Below are 19,155 nucleotides of genomic sequence, written 5' to 3' on the forward strand. Positions count from 1 at the left end.
GGCACCAATATGCTGAACCAAAGCTGGAGGAATTCCAATCAGTGCAGCCATGGCAAGATCAATTCTGTGATCAGCAGCAGGGGATTCCAGCATCTGAATTTCAAGGGATGACCAATCAAGTGGCTGAATTAGTATCTGCTATCAACAAGCTGACAGGGAGAGCTGAAGAGGAAGAGGGCACACCTGCTGCCATTGAGTTTCAAGGTTTTGAGAGTCAAATCACTTCAGGCATTGTGAGCTGTACACCACAGTTTTATCAAGATGCAGATCAGCCGTGGCAACCTCAATTTGGTGAATCAGAGCAGCAAGATGTATATTCTCCAGACTGTATGGCACACATGTGGAAGGTGGCAGCACAATTGGCAAGGGAATCAAATGAAGCACAAGCAACGATTGATGATTTGAAGCAACTTTCAACAGCACCGCAACAGTTTGATATGCAGAATGTTGATTTAGACTCTAACTGTTCTGATGAGTTTCATTGTGTTCATAATTCTAGTTGCACTATTTCTCCAGCACTTGATTTAAAATCTGACTTTCATAGTGTTAATATTGATAGTGTTGATTTGAAAGAAATTGTGTATTCTGGTTGTGATGTTACATCAGAGTTTAATGTTGTTGAATCAAATTCTGATTTTAATAGTGAACCTGCAGAGCATGCTGAATTCGTAACTGATAGTTCACTTATTAATATGGGTCTTGGTGCTTATGCACAGGCTGACATTGTGTTTGATGATCTTGCAACAGAAATAAAAGAGGATGTAGACCATGAAAGCAAGAGTGCAGTTGTGGTTAATGAAGTGGAGTGCAAGCTGGCTGAGAATGACTCTGATGAGGTAGTTAGTGAGCAAATAATGCAGGTATACTCTGAACTTAGCATTCCAGTTCATATCTCTGAGGTTCAAGTGAACGTAAATAGCTTTGATCTGTTAGAAATTGAACCAATAAAGCCTGTTATTGATACTGCTGTTTTGATGCCTGCACATACTCATATTTTGGATTCATTCTCTTCTGTAGAGCATATTGAAATATCTATTGTTTTTCTAGATTCTTGTACTGACTTTGAGATTGTTTCAATGGACGATAGTCCTTCTGAAGGTGTTGAGGTAGCCACTGAGTTCACAGATTCTGGTAAGGTTGTCTTTGAGGAAGTAGTCGAGGCTGTCTTTGAACCTAATCTTACCACTGGTATAGCTGAAATGCACACTGTTTCCAATATCTTGCATGCTTTACCTGATTTGCCTGATACTTCTGATCATTTTAAACTGCTAGACACAATCTTTGCTGTGCATCATACAAACACACCTACTGATGGGTGTTGATGATCTGTCGAATGATTATGCTCTTACCTCTGACAATTATGCAAAGTTTGATGATTTAATTGTGCATATTAACCTTGATCTGGATGTTGCAGATGATACATTTAGTGCAGGCACTGATCTTGAGGAGGCTGTGTATACTGAAGATGAAAAGGAAGTCCTGGCTGAGGCAGGAGATGGTCTCAATGAGACTCAAGGACCCTGGAATGTACACAATCAGCAGAAATTGCATGAGGAGATCTGGTTGCTGCAACAAAGTGTTTTGAATGTGAAAAATCAGCAGATGCAAGCCTTGAGTGAAGAACTGCAGTTGCTGCAGTGGAGAGCTGAGAAGAATGCAGTCAGTGCAATCATGGAAACCTTACACAGAGGAGCTGAGCTTGGAGAAAAACCAATAAGCCACTTCTTTACCTTTCTTTTCTTTTATAGTAATAAGTTTTTGTTAATAGTTTGTATGATAATAGGTAGTATAGTAAATAGTAGAGTAGAAAATATGCTGTTTTTCATAAAAATAGAAAAAATTAACTTTGACTTGTGGCCAATCTGAATAAGTTCTTTTTCTTTGTAGCCTTGTAGTTTTAGTTTTCTTTTTCCATTTCTGTTCCTGTACATGTTGTGTTCTATTGCATTTTCTCTTCTGTTCATATACATTTTATACTCTTTTATGTTCAGTCTTAGTTCTATTTTGTTCTGTGTTTTCTTGATTAGTTTTTATGCTCTTTATTAGTTCTGTCTTGTGTATATCCATTTTTAGATCTGTTTTGTGTATATGTGTTTTTCTCTGCTGTTTTAGAACCTTACCCACTCACACATTGAGGGCAATGTGCCTCTTAAGTGTGGGGGTGGGAAGGTATAGGTTGGTTTAAATTTTTTGTTTTGATGTACATAGCTTTGTTAGCATCTGTTTTTGAGTAAAATAGGGGTAAATTTTTTTTTCTGAGCTGTTTTTCTTTAACTTAGGTCTGGTTTAGTTTTAAATACCTAGAGTAGTTTCCCATTCTTGTTTTAGTCTGTAAATACCTATTTTTGTTACTGATCTGTTTTAGTTTAGTTTTTAGCTTTGTTGTTAATAGTTCTTTAGGTTTTTACAGTTCATTCATTTTCTGGTTTATGTTGTTTTAGCTTAGGTTCTTTTACTGTTTTTTAATCTGTTTTAGAACTTCTTTTAGGTCCCTTTTCTTTTCTTCTTTCTATTATTTTCTCTTCCTTATGTTAGTTACTTGTTCTGTTTTAAGCTCTTGATTAGTTTCATGCTTTGTTTTAAGTTTTCAATTAGGATTTTGTTCATAATTAGGGTCTATTTTCTTTCTGTTACTGTTTTAAAATTTTTCTGAATCTGTTTAGTATTTTTTCTTTTACAATTCTTTGGTTAATATGTCCTATTTAGATTTCTATTAGGAATATTATAGCATCTTTACTTTTTGATTTTTTTTACGTAGTTTCTAGGATTGCTTAGGTTAAATTTCTTTCAACTGTTTCTTTAAATAGAATTTAGTAGAGGTTTTTCTTATTCTTCTGATTTTTGCTTTTCTATTTTAGACTTTTTACAATAGGTCCTGTTCTGGTTTTTAGAATTTTCTAGGTTTTCTTCAATTCATTTTAATTTTATTAGGATCTTCTTAGGTTCTCTTTTACTGTTTTCCTTCATAGAGTCTTGGTTTAGGAATTGTTTTAGCTGTTTTAGTTTAGTTTAGGTTCTCTTAGTTACACATAAGCTAGTTTTACTTTGTATAGATTTTAAATAGCTTTAGGTGTTGTTTAGGTCCTTTATTAGGAATCGTATAGATTCTCTGTTTTAGGATTACCTTCTGTTCTCTTTAGTTGTTTCCTTTTTAAACTTGTAAATAGGATCTGTTTAGATTAATATCATTCTGTTTTAGGTATCTTTTGCTTCTTTGGTTTAGGTTATTTTCTTTTCCTTTTATTGTTTTTCCTTCGTAGAGTTGTAGTTTAGGTTAGTTGCATACTGTTTTGTCTTAGTTGTTTAGGTTGTAAATAGTTTAGATAATTCTGTTTAGGTCTTTCTAGGAGCTTTTAGGTTCTGTTTTATGCTTATCTTCATTCTTTGCTGATTTCACTCATTTCTTAGCTTCATTTCCTTAGATTAGAATTATCAAGACTAGACTTAGCTTTAGATTTAGGCAGAGGTAGCTCTAGCATTGATTTTTGCCGTCTCTAGTTCATTTCAATTCAGTAATTTTTGCATAGGATGAGTAGTAAGTCAGTTTTAACAAATTTTAAACCCTTGAGAGATTTTGGGCCAGTTTTTGTCTTTCTTGTGTGATTTCATGCATGTTTGACTTTTAATTCTGATTTTGCATTGATTCTCTGTGATAAGCTTGCTCTTGGTAGACTTTAGACATGATTTAGGCATTCTTTTTCTTCATCCATAGCCAAATTATTTTACTCATTTCAGTTTTATCCATTGCACCTTTCTTTTGAGCTTTAGCCTTTTCTTTGTTTCCATTCATTACAAGTCTTTTTCCCCATCAATTACCTAAACCGTAGAAACCTGTGAGAGGAAGTGAGGATCTAGTAACTTGGTGAGTGCAAAAGAGAAAAGAAAGACCAAGAAAAAGAAAAGAAAAAAAAAGAGTTCAGCAAATCTGGTTGTGTGCAAAAGAAGAAAGAGCAGGTCTGGAAAAAGAAAAAAAAATGCAAAAGAAATGAAGAAAAAAAATGAGACCTGACAGTGTGTAAAAACCAGAGAGAAAGAAAAAGAAATTTGACTGGCCAAAAGCTAAACAAAGAGTGCACTGAGTTCTAGGATCTTTCCCTCTTCTTCATAGTTAGTTTCTACTTCCATTAGCCTTGTATTTTCTGACCATTCATACCATTTACATTACAAGCCAATAAAGACGTTTTAATCTAGATGAAACCAAAGAGCTGAGCAGTGTCACTTAGAGTCTTTTCAAAATTAAGAGTTGTGGTTAGCATGTCATGATTGAGTGAAACAGGATAGCCCCAAACATTGGAGTGAATCTGAGTGCATACACTTATTCCTGTGAGGTTGAGACTGAATGCTACTTTTCTATATGTTTGCTTTGCTGATTTTGATTGGATTAGGCTGTTATAATACTTGCTGGAATTGCTGAAGCTTGAATCTAAAGTTGAGAATTCTTTTGGTAAAGTTCTGATTTGATGAAATAGCTAGGAATTGGTTTGATTTTGCAGGTTTGAATAAGCTGAAATAGAATTTAGAAGTTCCTTGTTTTGTCTTTGGTCTTTTCCTTGATTGAGTCTTTCTTTTCCTTTTACTTTCTAGTTTGTTCCTGTCCAGGAGAGCAGTTGTCTAAATAACTCTCTATATTTGCATATTTTTCCTGTGTTTAGAAGTCTTTCTTAGGTTCTTTTAGTTTTTAATTGTTTAGAATTAGGCTAGTTTTATGTTTTTCTCTTAATTCTTTAGTTTTGTATTATTATAGTTAAAAATAGATTTTTAGGAGTATTTTTTTTAGTTCTTGTTAATAATTAGAGATTTTTTATTTGTTTTTAGAAAATCTTTGATAAAAATATTTCTTTGTTAAATTTCTTTTTCTTTTTTTTAATTTTGGATTTTTTTTCTCTCTTTGCTGCAGATACAATTTAATTGGAGCTGTGCTGCTGGATTGGCATTGGGCTGGTGCTGACGCCACTAATTGGGCCTTGATTCTTTTTTGGTTGTTTGAAGCAGAAAGCTGTTAGCATGAATATTGGCCCTGGACCGCTGCTGAAATGTTAGATGAGTGTTTAATCCTACACTTCCAAGGAGTGTTTAATCTTACACTTGATATCATCCAGCACGTCCAAAAATTCCACTAACCTAATGACATCTCATCTACATATCTATCTTTTTCAAAACTTTCATTTTTAACTTAAATAAATATTTTTCCATTTTATTTTCTTTTTTACTAAAAAAAATCTTCACCAACTTAATAATAATTTAATTTAATTTAAAATTTAAATATTATTTAAAATAATTTTGTATTTTAATAATTATTAAAATATAATTTATATTATAATAATAGTTATATTAAAAACATAAAATAAAATAATAAAAATAAAAATAAATAATAATAATAAATTTGATTTAATATATTCAAATATATTAAATTATAATAGAATATTAAAATAAATTAAATAATTATTAAATTTTAAATAAAAATGAAAATTTTAAAAAACTTATTTATATATTAAAATCTGTAAAATATGTTAATACTTTTGCTTTTTATTTAAAATTTAATAAATATTAAACTTAAATAAAAATTATAATATTACTTATTATATTTTTATATTTTAATAATTAATAAAATATGATTTATATTTTTAAAATAGTTCTATTAAGAAAATTAAAAAAATAATAACTAAAATAAGAATAAAAATCAAAATCAAAATAATACTTAAAATCATATTTAATATATTAAATTATATTAAAATATTAAATTAAATTTAATAATTATTAAAATTTTAGAAAAATAAAATTTTAAAAAATTTGTTAATCGGATATTGATATGGGATAAGTTATGAATCGGATATCCATATCTAGTTTTTAAAATTTTATTTTATATAAATTTTAATAATTATTTAATTTAATTTAATATTTTAATATAATTTAGTATATTTAAATATTTTATTTAATATAATTTTATGTTATTTGATAAATAATTGTTTTAAAATTTTATCTTTTATTTAAATTTTAATAATTATTTAATTTAATTTAATATTTTAATATAATTTAATATATTTAAATATATTAAATATTTTATTTAATATAATTTTATTTTTATTGTTATTATTTTTATTTTAATTATTTTATTTTTATATTTTTAATATAACTATTATTATTACATAAATCATATTTTAATAATTATTAAAATATAAAATTATATTAAATAATATTTGAATTTTAAATTTAGTTATTATTAATGTGGTGTAGAGTCTTTTTAACAAGAAAAAGAAGAAAATAAAAATATATTTATTAAAGTTAAAAATAAATTTTTCTATAAAGTTAGAAGTGTAGGATAATGATGAGATATCAGAAGGTTAAAAGTGAAATTTTTGGAGGTGCAGGATGAGATAGGATGATACACTCAGTAAGCGTTGCTGCACTTGGCATTTTTGCCTCTGCCACGCTTGGAGAATTGGGCCTCAACTTTGGGTTGCTGTTGCTGCAATGCAATTTGAAAACATTGCTGGAATGCACTAATACATTGGGAATTGGCTGATGCAAATGAATTTGGGCCACTGGGTTGGGCTCCAACTAAGTGGAACGCTGCGTTTTGAGGAATGGTAGCAACTGCGGGGTCTTGTTTTATCATTTCACTTAGGCATAAACTCCCTTCAAGGTAAGGCTGAGAGAGAAAAGAACACGAAAAGGGGAAGCTTCCAATGCTCAAGCTACTTATCCAGACGCGTCTTACTGAAGAAGAAGCATGTGACCGAGGCTGAATCGGAAATGAGGAGGAGGTAATCGCAGGGCTGGTGATCAACGTGGACAAAGAAGGTTAGCCGTCCGATTGAAGTGAAGGAAGCGTCGGAGAGAAGCTTCAAGAGTTTCAAGGTTCTGTTTTTTTTTTTCTTTTAATTTTCCCTCCACTTCTCAGACACTATAAAAAGGGCTTTCATCATGTAATAGACTTTATACACTTTCAGTTTACAGTTCTCCGTTCTTTAGTTTAGGGTTTTATTCGCTTTTCTTATAATAGAGATACTGTTCTTGATTCTGGATTTCGCTGATGAGATTCATGGAACCGTGACAATCTGTGAGCTCCTCATTCGGTGATATCTGGTATAGTGTTTGTAATTTTCCTTTTTCATATTAATAAAATTTGATTTCGTGTTTTCCTTTTACTCTTGTTTGTTGTGTTGAGATTGTTGTGTGTTTTTGATTTTTACCATTGTTATGTTCTGAGAAAATGAATTGGACTCTAATTCTCTGCATCTTTGCAATTGCAATTCCGTTATGTGTGATTTTAATTCTGTAATTGAACTCTATCTGAGAATTGTGAAGGAAAACATCCACACTTCTACATCGGTTTTGGATGTAATATGACTCCATAGTGAGCATGACTTATCAAGAGGTCTTCTTGAGAGATGTTAAGCTTTATAATTGTCAGATTAAATTCAATTTCAGTGTTGTAATCACTTGAGAAAGTGTGCATTGATTGAATAATTGAGTGAGAATTTCCAATTTAAGTTCTAAAATATGAACTCAAAAGACCCTCAGTTCTGAAATATGAACTCAAAAGACCCCAAGAATTACACACCTCTCTCTTTCAATACAAAACTTCTCAAAATTATGAGAACACAAGAAATGAGAGAATATGAGAGAATGAGATGTGTAACAAAGGGGGCAAGATATTTCTTTTATAGCCACAAAGCCATAACCTTTTAGAAGTTCCCACCAATGTGGGACTTCAAGGAATTGAGACTCTTTCATTCAATTTATTGCACATTTGCCTCTGTTGTTTGCTTTCTGTCCAATATCTTTAGTTTGCTTCTTCATTTTCAGAATTTCTGTTGACTTGATGTTAGAATAGTCTTAGTTTTGATTGTGATTTTACTTTTCCTTCCATTTAGGTTTTGTTATATGTTCCACTGTTCTTACCATTCTTAGTTGGGTTTATTTTCTTGTTTCCTTGCATCATTTACCTATTGCAGTGATAATCTTTAGGTTCTGTTATTAGGCAATAATAATGCTCATTAGTTCAGGATCATTTTAGTTGCAGTTAAGTTTTCATATTAGCTTAGATGTTGTTGTTTCTGTTTTAGGTAGTTTAGAGTTCTATTTTCTTTTATTATCCTTTTATGTCATATTCTTTCCTTAAACAAATTTTCTCTTTAATTTCATTGTTTCATTTTTAATTTTCCCACCTTGCATTAGTAGTTATTTGATAGTAAATAAATAAAAGACTTAACTCTACACTTTGAACTAAATTCTAGTCGAGTCCGAGGATTGATACCTAGGTTGTCCCTATACTTCATTAGTGGGGAAATCTAGTTTGTTTTGATTTTGTGCGACCAATATCAGTTTAACAATGGATTATGCAAGAGGGCTGATGGATGTGATGATGAGCAATGGGGTTTACCCCAATACAATTACTTATAGTACACTCCTGCATGGATACTACAGTAAAGGGAAGGTTTTTGAAGCTAAACGTGTTCTTCATGACATGATAAACAATGGCTATCAGCCGAATACTTATACCTGCAACACGTTGTTGCATAGCCTGTGGAAAATGGGGAGAACGCAAGAGGCAGAGGAAATGCTGCAAAAGATGAATGAAAAATCCTATCAACCAGATACTGTAACCTGCAACATTGTGGTCAATGGTCTCTCTAGAAATGGAGAACTGGACAAGGCAATGGAAATTGTAAGTGAGATGTGGACTAATGGACCAACATCCCTTGATAAAGGAAACACATTTGCCACTCTAATTAATTCAATCACTAATGTATCAAACTGCTTGCCTGATGGAATCACATACACAACTTTAATTAATGGACTTTGCAAAGTTGGAAGGCTAGAGGAAGCCAAAAAAAAAGTTTATTGAAAGTTGGCAAAAAACTTGCACCCTGATTCTGTAACTTATGATACATTCATAAGGAGTTTTTGTAAACAAGGGAAGATATCATCGACTTTTCGTGTCTTGAAGGATATGGAGAGAAATGGTTGTAGCAAGACTCTTCAAACTTATAATGCCTTGATCATGGGTTTAGGAAGTGAAAAGCAAATATTTGAAATATATGGATTGATGGATGAGATGAAAGAAAAAGGTATAAGTCCAGATATTTTCACTTATAATAATATAATATGTTGCCTTTGTGAAGGAGGAAAAGCAAATAATGCCATTTTGCTTTTACATGAAATTCAAAGGTTGGGAGATCGAATTTGATGAGTCGTGGGATGGTGTGGTGAGGTGATTGTTGGGGGGATTTAGATTCAAGTAGAGTGGTGCGTGTTGAGATATCATGAAGGGCATTAGCAAAATTTGCTTGGGATAAGAGAAGTTGTTTGAGCTGTTTGTTTATTTTAGAGAGTTCGTCAGCATGAGAAGACGACATGGAGTGAGTAAGCCGAATGAAAGCACCAATGAAAGGTACTGTCAGGAGAAAATTTAGCAGGAAAACAGAGAAAAGTAGAGAATTTTCAGAGAGGAAAGTAATTTCTGCATAAATTCTGCCTCCTCCCTTTCATTAACAATGTGCTATATAACATGCACTTTTTGGCATAACCGTTTTACATGGAGAAAAAATTTAAAAAATAAATAAGCAAGATTCCTTCCCCATCATGTCATCATAACAGAATTTCCCTTTGTGTTGGGACCAAGACACGTCACAAAAAAATCAGAAAAAAGTTGAGACAAACGTGATGCTCTATGCGGCCTTCCTTCATGTGTTGTGACCTCAGTTGAGTCTTGTGGGGTCCCCTCAATTGTTTCAGTGGTTATACCAATAGAGTCCCTATTATTAGTGAGAGGTATTGGGTTATCAATCCTAACAGCGCCCGTGCAAGATTCTCTAAGGAAGAAGCCAATGCCTAAAGGGTCATCATATATATTGCGTTTTCCCTCATTTTTAATCTCTTTTTTTAGATTGTTTGAGGGAGCATATCATATAGTAGTGTTTCATGATATCTAATGTGTATAAGAAATTAATACCTCGGAGCAAACATGAATCTTACGAATTTTGCTACGTAGTATGGAACTAACGGCAAGGTCTAAGTTGATTCAATTTTTCACAATAACAGACCTAATCAAGAACATTTACAATACGAGGACCTACTTGAGACGATCCTGTAGAGATAGTGATGTTTGAAATGATTAAACTTTTTATTTTTTAGGTACCTTTGCAACTGGTACTAATGATCAATCTTAATATTTTCTTTATAATGGTTATGGTTTCTATTTTAAAAATAGAAATATTTAACATTTATGTTTAATTTAAGAAATAACACGAAATGAAAAAAAAGTGACAGCTTCATACAATTGAAACAATAGTTTCTTCAAAAGCAAACTTTTTTATTATGTTATTCAAACAAAAAACCCACTCACTACCTTCAACTTCAAAATCACATTAACTACAATAATTTGTATAAAACCATAACGATCTAAAATAAAGTCAATTCCGTATACAACGTGCATCGGAATAAAATGACATCGGTCCTTAAAAATATTTGGATTTCGATAGATATTTTAGAATAATGTAGTCATCAAAGTTAAATATGAGATAAATAGATAAATTGGTCAATTAATTATCTTCTTCATTAATTTTTTTCAAAACATTACTAAACTCAATCCAATTTTTTAATTTCTTGTCTACATATGTTAAAATGGATTTAAATTCGTGAGTGAACTCAGTTCATTACGAAAAAAAAATTAGTTAGAAAAAGTTAATATTTTAATGTGGATCAAAATGAAACTCTTTTAACTCTAAATTAAATGAATTCGAGACAACGATGGAAGGAGAAGCACTGTGGTTAAACAAGTCGAGTGAGAGTTGCCACAAACAAGAACTTTCTTCCCCTTGAATCTTTCTCCACATTTATACTCACATGCATGAATAACATCCCCTTTGAATTCCCTCGACGCTTCTATCTCAGGCATCCCGCACTCCGCATTCTCTCCGGTGGCCACCACCAGCCACCTACAAATGTACTCAAACTCGTTCTTCACAGAGCCGCTGGTTTCATCGTACCTAGCACACTGGACACACTGGTTGAATCGTAGGTTCGTTTTTGCCAAAGTGAGGCTATGCATTCGGCTCGTTCGAGAACAGATTTGATTTCATCTGAAGGCAAAACGTAACAGGACGAAGGTGAAGGATTGTGAAAGCAATTATCTTCCACCTTTGAATGAGGAGACACTGTGACGCTTCACCAACATGGACGTTCGGAGTATGGGCAATCGTTACTTGGCCCAACTCACCCACGCCTCCCTCGCACGTGCCGTCCATGCTCACATCCTCACCTCAGGTTTCAATCCATTCCCTCTCATCATCAACCGTCTCATCGATCATTACTGCAAATCCTCCAACATCACTTACGCTCGCCACCTGTTCGACAGAATTCCCAAACCAGATATCGTCGCAACTACCACCCTGCTTTCCGCCTACTCTGCTGCTGGCAACATCAAACTCGCCCATCAACTCTTCAATGTCACCCCCTTGATCATTCGTGATACAGTCAGTTACAACGCCATGATCACTGCCTTTTCTCACAGTCATGATGGTCACGCCGCTCTCCAACTCTTCATACAAATGAAAAGGCTCGGTTTTGTTCCCGACCCGTTTTCCTTCTCAAGCGTTCTTGGCGCCCTGTCTCTGATAGCTGATGAAGAGAGGCATTGTCAGCAGTTTCACTGTGAGGTTCTCAAGAGGGGTTTACTCTCTGGGCCTTCTGTTTTGAATGCTTTGATGAGTTGTTATGTTTGTTGCGCCTCTTCGCCTTTGGTGGACTCTTGTTTGTTGATGGCAGCTGCTAGGAAGCTCTTTGATGAGGCACCTCGTGGTCTGAGGGATGAACCTTCTTGGACTACAATCATTGCTGGCTATGTCAGGAATGGCGATCTTGTTGCCGCGCGTGAGCTTCTTGATGGAATGACTGATCACATTGCCGTTGCTTGGAATGCCATGATTTCTGGCTATGTACACAGGGGTTTTTATGAGGCGGCGTTTGACTTGTTAAGGAAAATGTACTCCTTGGGAATTCAGCTGGATGAGTACACTTACACCAGTATAATTAGTGCTGCTTCTAATGCTGGGTTGTTCTATATTGGACGACAGGTGCATGCTTACGTTCTAAGAACAGTGTTGCAGCCATCACAGCATTTTGTTTTATCTGTGAATAATGTTTTGATTACTTTCTACACTAGATTTGATAAACTGGCTGAGGCGAAGCAAGTTTTTGACAGGATGCCTGTGAAAGATCTTGTTTCATGGAATGCGATTTTGTCTGGGTATGTCAATGCTCGGTGCATTGAGGAAGCTAATTCCATTTTCAGGGAAATGCCAGAGAGGAGCCTGTTGACGTGGACTGTGATGATATCAGGCTTGGCACAAAATGGGTTTGGAGAAGACGGTTTGAAGCTATTCAACCAGATGAAGTTAGGGGGATTGGAACCATGTGATTATGCATATGCTGGAGCAGTTGCCTCTTGTTCTGTTCTGGGATCATTAGACAATGGACAACAACTACACTCTCAGATTATACGATTAGGTTATGATTCAAGCCTCTCAGTTGGCAACGCACTGATTACGATGTACGCTAGGTGTGGTCTTGTTGAAGCCGCTGATACAGTGTTTGTTACAATGCCATATGTGGATTCAGTATCCTGGAATGCCATGATTGCAGCTCTTGCACAACATGGGCACGGTGTCAAAGCCATTCAACTCTATGAACAGATGTTGAGGGAGGATATATTACCTGATCGGATAACTTTTCTCACTATTCTATCTGCTTGTAGCCATGCAGGTTTGGTCAAAGAGGGACGCCATTATTTTGATACAATGCGGGCTCATTATGGTATAACCCCAGAAGAGGATCATTATTCTCGTTTGATTGATTTGTTATGTCGTGCTGGTATGTTCTCGGAAGCAAAGAATGTCACGGAATCAATGCCTTTTGAGCCCAGCGCACCAATTTGGGAGGCTCTGCTTTCTGGTTGTCGGATTCATGGGAACACGGAATTAGGTATTCAAGCTGCAGAAAAGCTCTTAAAGCTTATGCCACAGCAAGATGGAACCTACATTAGTCTTTCCAATATGTATGCCACTTTAGGTCAGTGGGATGAAGTTGCCAGGGTGAGGAAATTAATGAGGGAGCGAGGGGTTAAGAAGGAACCTGGGTGTAGTTGGATTGAGGTTGAAAACATGGTCCATGTCTTTTTGGTTGATGATGCTGTACACCCTGAGGTGCATGCTGTGTACAAATATCTGGAGCATCTGGTACATGAAATGAGGAAATTAGGTTATGTTCCTGATACGAAGTATGTATTACATGATATGGAATCTGAACAAAAGGAAAATGCTTTGTCTACTCATAGTGAAAAGCTTGCTGTTGTTTACGGAATTATGAAAATTCCTTTAGGAGCTAAGATTCGGGTTTTCAAAAATTTGAGGATTTGCGGGGACTGCCATAGTGCATTCAAATTTATCTCCAAAGTGGTAGATCGAGAGATAATTGTCAGAGATAGGAAGAGATTTCACCATTTTAGAAACGGTGAATGTTCTTGTGGCAACTATTGGTAGCAAGAGGTTCTGTTATTTGATTATCATCAAGTGTTAATGTTAACAGCACTCCGATGAATTTTAGAATATATGAAATGCAACCTAAAGTCTTTGCAACGGGGAATTCAGAATGGAGACTGTATCGTATTAGAATGCCCCAAAATAAAAGGGTTGATCACTGGTAATATGATTTTCTTATTACACTTTTTCCTCTTTTGTGCCATTTTAGTTTTGTTTTTGCTAAATTGATTCTTAATCTTTCTGTTATTATTTCAATGTTCACCATCCTTTTGTCATTACTTCTTACATCATTGTTTGTGCACTCTCCAGGATGAAAATTTGTCTTATGCTAATCTACTCCTCCACACTGATACTGAAACCAAATGTGAGAGCATAACAAAAACACGAGGTGACGTGCTGTTTAATCCTCTTGGAAGCAATTACCCTTTGTCTGTATCCTCTCCATAGCAGCAACTTCGATCTGAAAGATGATACATTAGATGGAATTTTGACCGTCCAACTGACCACTGCATTAAGATACATGGAGAGATAATTGAACTGTTCATAATTTAGTTTTTGTAGAAAAAACTAACCTGTATCTTAGAAAACTACACTAAATTGATTATGTATTGAACTGAGATGTAATAAATTTAGTTAATTATTTATACTAAACAACTAAATAGAACTATTATAGCTTCAACTACTAAACCAAATTGAAAAGCAATAGTTTAGTTTAATTAGAATAGTGCGCTGAGTTATTTTTAAAAGTTGTTCTGTATTAAAAGGAACTAAAAATAGTTTATTTTAATAAGAGGTAATTTAAATTTTTATAGTTTAGTTTAATTAAGTTTAGTTTTTCACAACACTCTTATTCAAAGAAAGACGTAATGAAAAAAGATGTAAAGAGTTTGATTGAAGTGTTTATTAAAATGAAAATTAATGCTATTTATATTTCAACACAATTGTTTTTTTTATTCGAAATAATCAAAACTACAGATAAATGAAGAAAATGTTTTTATTTGAAAATTATGAATAGAAAGAAAGAAATGAGTGTTGATGTTCAGACATTAATAAAACTAAATAATCAGCACATTTTGTATTGAAAATTAACCAAAATTTTCCATTTAGAATATACTTTAACACTAAGCTCCAAAAATAATTATACTAACTTTTAACTAAACACTTTAAAATACATAAACAAACAAATATACTTCCCCATAAGTTAAAATTAGTTTATATATAATTTACAAAAATCATTTTATATAAGCTCTTTTAATTTAATTTAATTCATAAGCTAATTCTAAATTATAAAAACCAACTTATTTCATCTTTCTTAATTTTTCTTTATTCACAAACAAATTATAATGTTTAATAACTTATCATGTCTTCCATCATGTCACCACAATTGTATACAGATAGGTATTTTCAAATTTACATTAATGAAACAATTTCCCCTAAAAACTTAGGTTGATAAGGTTTTCTTAAAAGTTTGGATGTTTTTCAAGGAAACTATCCTTATATTATTCTAAAGTTCTAAAATTTAAAATTTCCTTTATTATCATGTACATCATTTGACTCTACCGTGGACTTAATAATCTAGTAAATAAATCCATCAAATATTTAAAATATACATCTTTTAGGTCATATTGTAAGTTTCTTTTAGATCAAAATAAAAATAAACAACTGCTCAAATTAACATGATTTATCTAAGTATGGTTTTACAGTTAAGAAATGTTCTAATCTGTGATTGAATATGTTTACAAATTACAAATAGCAGATCTTTTGCTTAAACCCAGGAGCTAGTGAAAATGTCTCTTTGTTTCGATGAATTAACTCTGCAAGAAGATTAGGTTTGATGATTTCATCAAAAGAAAAGGTACAGTGCCATCAAACTTAAGATATAAGAGCTACACTCAACTTTACATCTTATCCATTTTTAATCATATTTATTTGTGAAAACTAAAAAATATACTAGTTATTCACCAAATTGCTATGAATATGAGAAAGAAAAATGGATTGAATTTGATGAGATACTTGACTTTAGAAATGAAGAAATTTTCCTCTAAATTTTCCTGTGCCAATGTAAATCTTTTTTTTGGGGGTGAATCATGTACCAGAGTAATCCTGAATATACTAAATGCTGATCTTCTGAAGTGTAAATGGCAAAACATTAATGTTCCACCAGACAATCTAAAATGCTTACCAAAGCATAGAGAGTTTGAACCATAGCTATGGTGATATTTGCTTTTTCTTCTCAATGTTTTTGAGAAAAGAAATACTAGTAAGTACACATGATTATTTTCCCACAACACAACCATGAGGAAAGCAGAAGACACAAAGCACATGCCATGATTCCAAAGCTAAACTTCTTCCGGCCATTGTTTATAACATAACACAGACTTTTCAGGTTAATGCCACACAGAAACTCCAAATACTGTGCCAACTTTTGCTTCTTCCCTCGGTAACTTAAATGTTTAGTTAATTAGAATTGACTTGAAGTAGTGTATCTGTCATTGTCTACCTAAACACACAAACCAAAACATGTGTTGGAGAGGGGAAGCTTGGAAAAAGGGAAGAGAGAGGATGATGCAACTTTTTTAAAAGTTAAAGTTATTGAGGCAAAATAGAGACTCAATACTGTGGAGAGAAGGGAATAAAGAATCATCTACATGATAAAGAAATAGACACAAAATTTTCACCCATTCAGGATGACAAACATTCATTACTCTAGGTATATTTGATCTTTACCTTGTAATGTAAAAAAATGTCACTTTCATGAGCTAATTACACCCTTCTTCACAACAAAATCATCTTACCTAACTACAAGAAATAGAGTCCCAGATTTAACCGTCCCGGACTATTTTCCTATCTGCTAAAGTCTAATTACCAGAAATTTTCAATCTTTTTCATCCAAAAGCTATATATAGAAACAATCCATTGCATGAAGAATTATCCCTCCTCAATCAATCATCTTCGACTGTCAATAATCTGTGCAGGAAAATGAAGTTGTAAGATGACAGAAGCAGAATATAGAAATATAGAAATCTAATGACAAACTGAACCTAGTAATATTAAAATCCATCCATTCCATATAATGATGTTTAACACATACCATCATGTTTCTTCTTCAAACTCCTAGCAAACAACAAGCATATAACCACAAAAGCCACTCCAGCTGCCCCTCCTAATATTATAGCCACTGTCTTCGTTGGATTTTGCCCTGCCATTACATCAATTAGCTACAAATAACTTCACAATCCAAATAAGATACACATTGAGGAAGGAAAGTTGAACATTCACCATTGCATTTGAACAATGGAACAAACAAAGAATACTGTCTCAAAATTGAGCTGTGTGTATGTGAAATTAAACAGGGACAAACAAACACGAATTCAATATGACAAGAGAAATTAACACAGTCTCTTCTGTCAATATTATCTCTTTTGGTGTTTAGGTATTAGTTATTACCAGAAGAAGACGAGGAGAAGGAATTAGAGGAAGATGAAGCTGCAGATGAAGAGTGTTTTCCTGGAACCCCATTAGGATAATAGCTATAACTGATGAAGCACTTGTACAAATAGACCTGGCCTGAAATGGAACTTCCACATTCTACCTCAGCCCTCTGTACAGCACTTTTGATACACTCCCCACAATCAGAATCCCCAACATCTCCTTCACACTGTCCCATCACATACAAAGACTGATAGTTTGTTGCATAGAAGCCATGAGCACTCACCACCCCATTTTCCATCACAGAAAAAGCAGTGTCCCTCCTCTCCTCAAACCCTCTTCCAGCCGCATTGGTCGCTCCACAAGTCTTGTACAGAATTTGCATCCCCGAGATTTGAGAAAACCCGGTAACCTCGTACAGCATGTAGCAACCTAGGAGCTGGACTCTAGCAGCTGTGGTTTTGCCACACAATTTGTCAGACAAGACTGGGAGTCTGCTCACACAGTTATAGCAATCAGAGTTGGAGAGGTCCCCTCTGCATTGGAAGAGCCCAGTCATGGAGGTTTGGCCACTCCCGGTGGTGGCCTTAAAAAACTTAGTTTTAGTGGATTGTGAGACCAATGAGCCAAACAGGGCTGAAAGGGCTTGGGAGTATACCCCATTTGGATCTGTGAAAGGTTCCTTCGAGCAGCCCTTGTAGACCAAGGTGGTGTAATCAGAAGCAGATTCAGCAAGCTCTGAGGACAAAATCAGAAACAAAAAAAGAAATAGAGACTTTAAAGGAAGACCCATTTGAGTGTGTGGTGTTGAGAGATGGGAGGATCAAATCATGACAGTTTTGGAGGGGAAAGAAAAGAAAAAGGAGAAAACTTCAAGGGTATGAATGTGTGTGTGGTATGGTACGATGTGGTGTGGTGCTATCAGATTCAGAGAGAGTCTGATTAAGGAAATGAGGAATCAAGGGTTGTGATTGAAGGTTGGGTTTTTGTTTGGCCTTTTAGCTGAATCAGTAGGGAAAGAGATTCTGGGTGGTGTGGTGGAGTGACTCTACATTCTGAATTTTGTGTCCTTGGGATTCACTTTCCTTTGGATGGATGGATGGATATTTGATATCATAACATAATGTAGTGCAATGCCTCTGTAGATGTGCATAAGAGCACCAGGTGTATCATATCATATACACTCTCTTTCTCTCTCTATTTCTGGTTTTTTTAAAAGGTGTTTTAATACCACAGAAAATAGGTTTTGAAAAGAGAGTTTGAGTTTTTTGAGAATGGTGAACAGTTTTTTATTATTTGAAGAGAATGAGAACAAAAGTGGTTGAATTAATTAGGCGTTAAAAGTAGTGGGAGAAACATTCACAGTTCTTGGTTTTGGAGTGCATGAAGAGAAAGGAATCTGGTTTTGGTAAGAGAGAACAACATCACACTTTGACCATAACACGTTCTGCTTTATCTAAGATTTCATTTGAATTCAACAATTATCTTTTTAATTCTGCACAAGTGATAAACAATAGAAAAATGAGTATTAACTAAGATATGTATTCCTATTCTAATCATTTCAAAAAGCCAACCTGTCTCACATTTGCAACTCTTAACATCTCTGCAATCTGATAAGATTATTGCAAAACAACAAAGAAGATGAAAATGGTTAAAATGTTTGAAATTTTAGAATCTTTTGAAGAAACGAATATGAAATATAATTTTTGTTTCTTCTTTTGTAAGTCACTGCAGATTCAGTGATTTATTTGTAAAAGAGACTGCACACATCACAAATATATGGCTGGCTGAGATGATAATCTGAGAACAACACGACAAATTAGAAAGAAGAGAATAGCTGGCACGTTTCTGTTTTTAATTGAAGCAGATTGAAGTCAGACAACAGTGTGTGCTATTGTTCGAACGGTGCGGTGAGTTGCAGAAGTTCTGTCATCCTGCACCAGAAAAACCTTATTTTTTTCTTTGATTTTAAACAATTAGATGAAATTCTCAATTTCTATATTTATATCAGACTTAAATAACAAATAATTTGCAACAATTTTTAATTTAATAAATTGCATTTTTGTAATTTGAAGTAAATCAATATTGGCTACCCATGTAACTGAAAAATGATATAAAGTTTATAATAATTATTTTTACTAACTACGGATAATGTATTAAAGTAAACTAAATTTAAAGACTT

General features: G+C 33.7%; 2 protein-coding genes across 4 annotated transcripts; one reads left to right on the forward strand and one right to left on the reverse strand.

Moving 5' to 3' along the window:
- Nucleotides 1-6,185: 6,185 nt before the first annotated feature.
- LOC108341210 (pentatricopeptide repeat-containing protein At1g25360) lies at nucleotides 6,186-14,203 on the forward strand. Of its 3 annotated transcripts, XM_052875062.1 has the most exons (4): nucleotides 6,214-7,086; nucleotides 10,900-11,271; nucleotides 11,363-13,704; nucleotides 13,854-14,203. In XM_052875062.1, exon 3 carries the CDS (start codon nucleotides 11,496-11,498, stop codon nucleotides 13,542-13,544), a length of 2,049 nt encoding a protein of 682 aa, XP_052731022.1. In that variant the 5' UTR covers nucleotides 6,214-7,086; nucleotides 10,900-11,271; nucleotides 11,363-11,495; the 3' UTR covers nucleotides 13,545-13,704; nucleotides 13,854-14,203. The 3 variants fall into 3 exon arrangements, with proteins under 3 accessions (XP_052731021.1, XP_052731022.1, XP_052731020.1); XM_052875061.1 differs by having other exon boundaries at nucleotides 6,186-6,858; nucleotides 10,900-13,704; XM_052875060.1 differs by having other exon boundaries at nucleotides 6,215-7,086; nucleotides 10,900-13,704.
- Nucleotides 14,204-16,204: 2,001 nt separating this feature from the next.
- Nucleotides 16,205-18,226, reverse strand: LOC108342100 (plasmodesmata-located protein 2). Its single transcript, XM_017579806.2, has 3 exons — nucleotides 16,992-18,226; nucleotides 16,636-16,743; nucleotides 16,205-16,511 (listed from the first exon to the last, which is right to left on the reverse strand). The coding sequence occupies exons 1-3, from the start codon at nucleotides 17,764-17,766 to the stop codon at nucleotides 16,504-16,506; spliced, it is 891 nt and encodes a 296-aa protein (XP_017435295.1). The 5' UTR covers nucleotides 17,767-18,226; the 3' UTR covers nucleotides 16,205-16,503.
- Between the last annotated feature and the right edge of the window lie 929 nt (nucleotides 18,227-19,155).

The sequence above is a fragment of the Vigna angularis genome, chromosome 3 (genome assembly GCF_016808095.1).
Source record: "Vigna angularis cultivar LongXiaoDou No.4 chromosome 3, ASM1680809v1, whole genome shotgun sequence".
Classification (NCBI taxonomy): domain Eukaryota; kingdom Viridiplantae; phylum Streptophyta; class Magnoliopsida; order Fabales; family Fabaceae; genus Vigna; species Vigna angularis.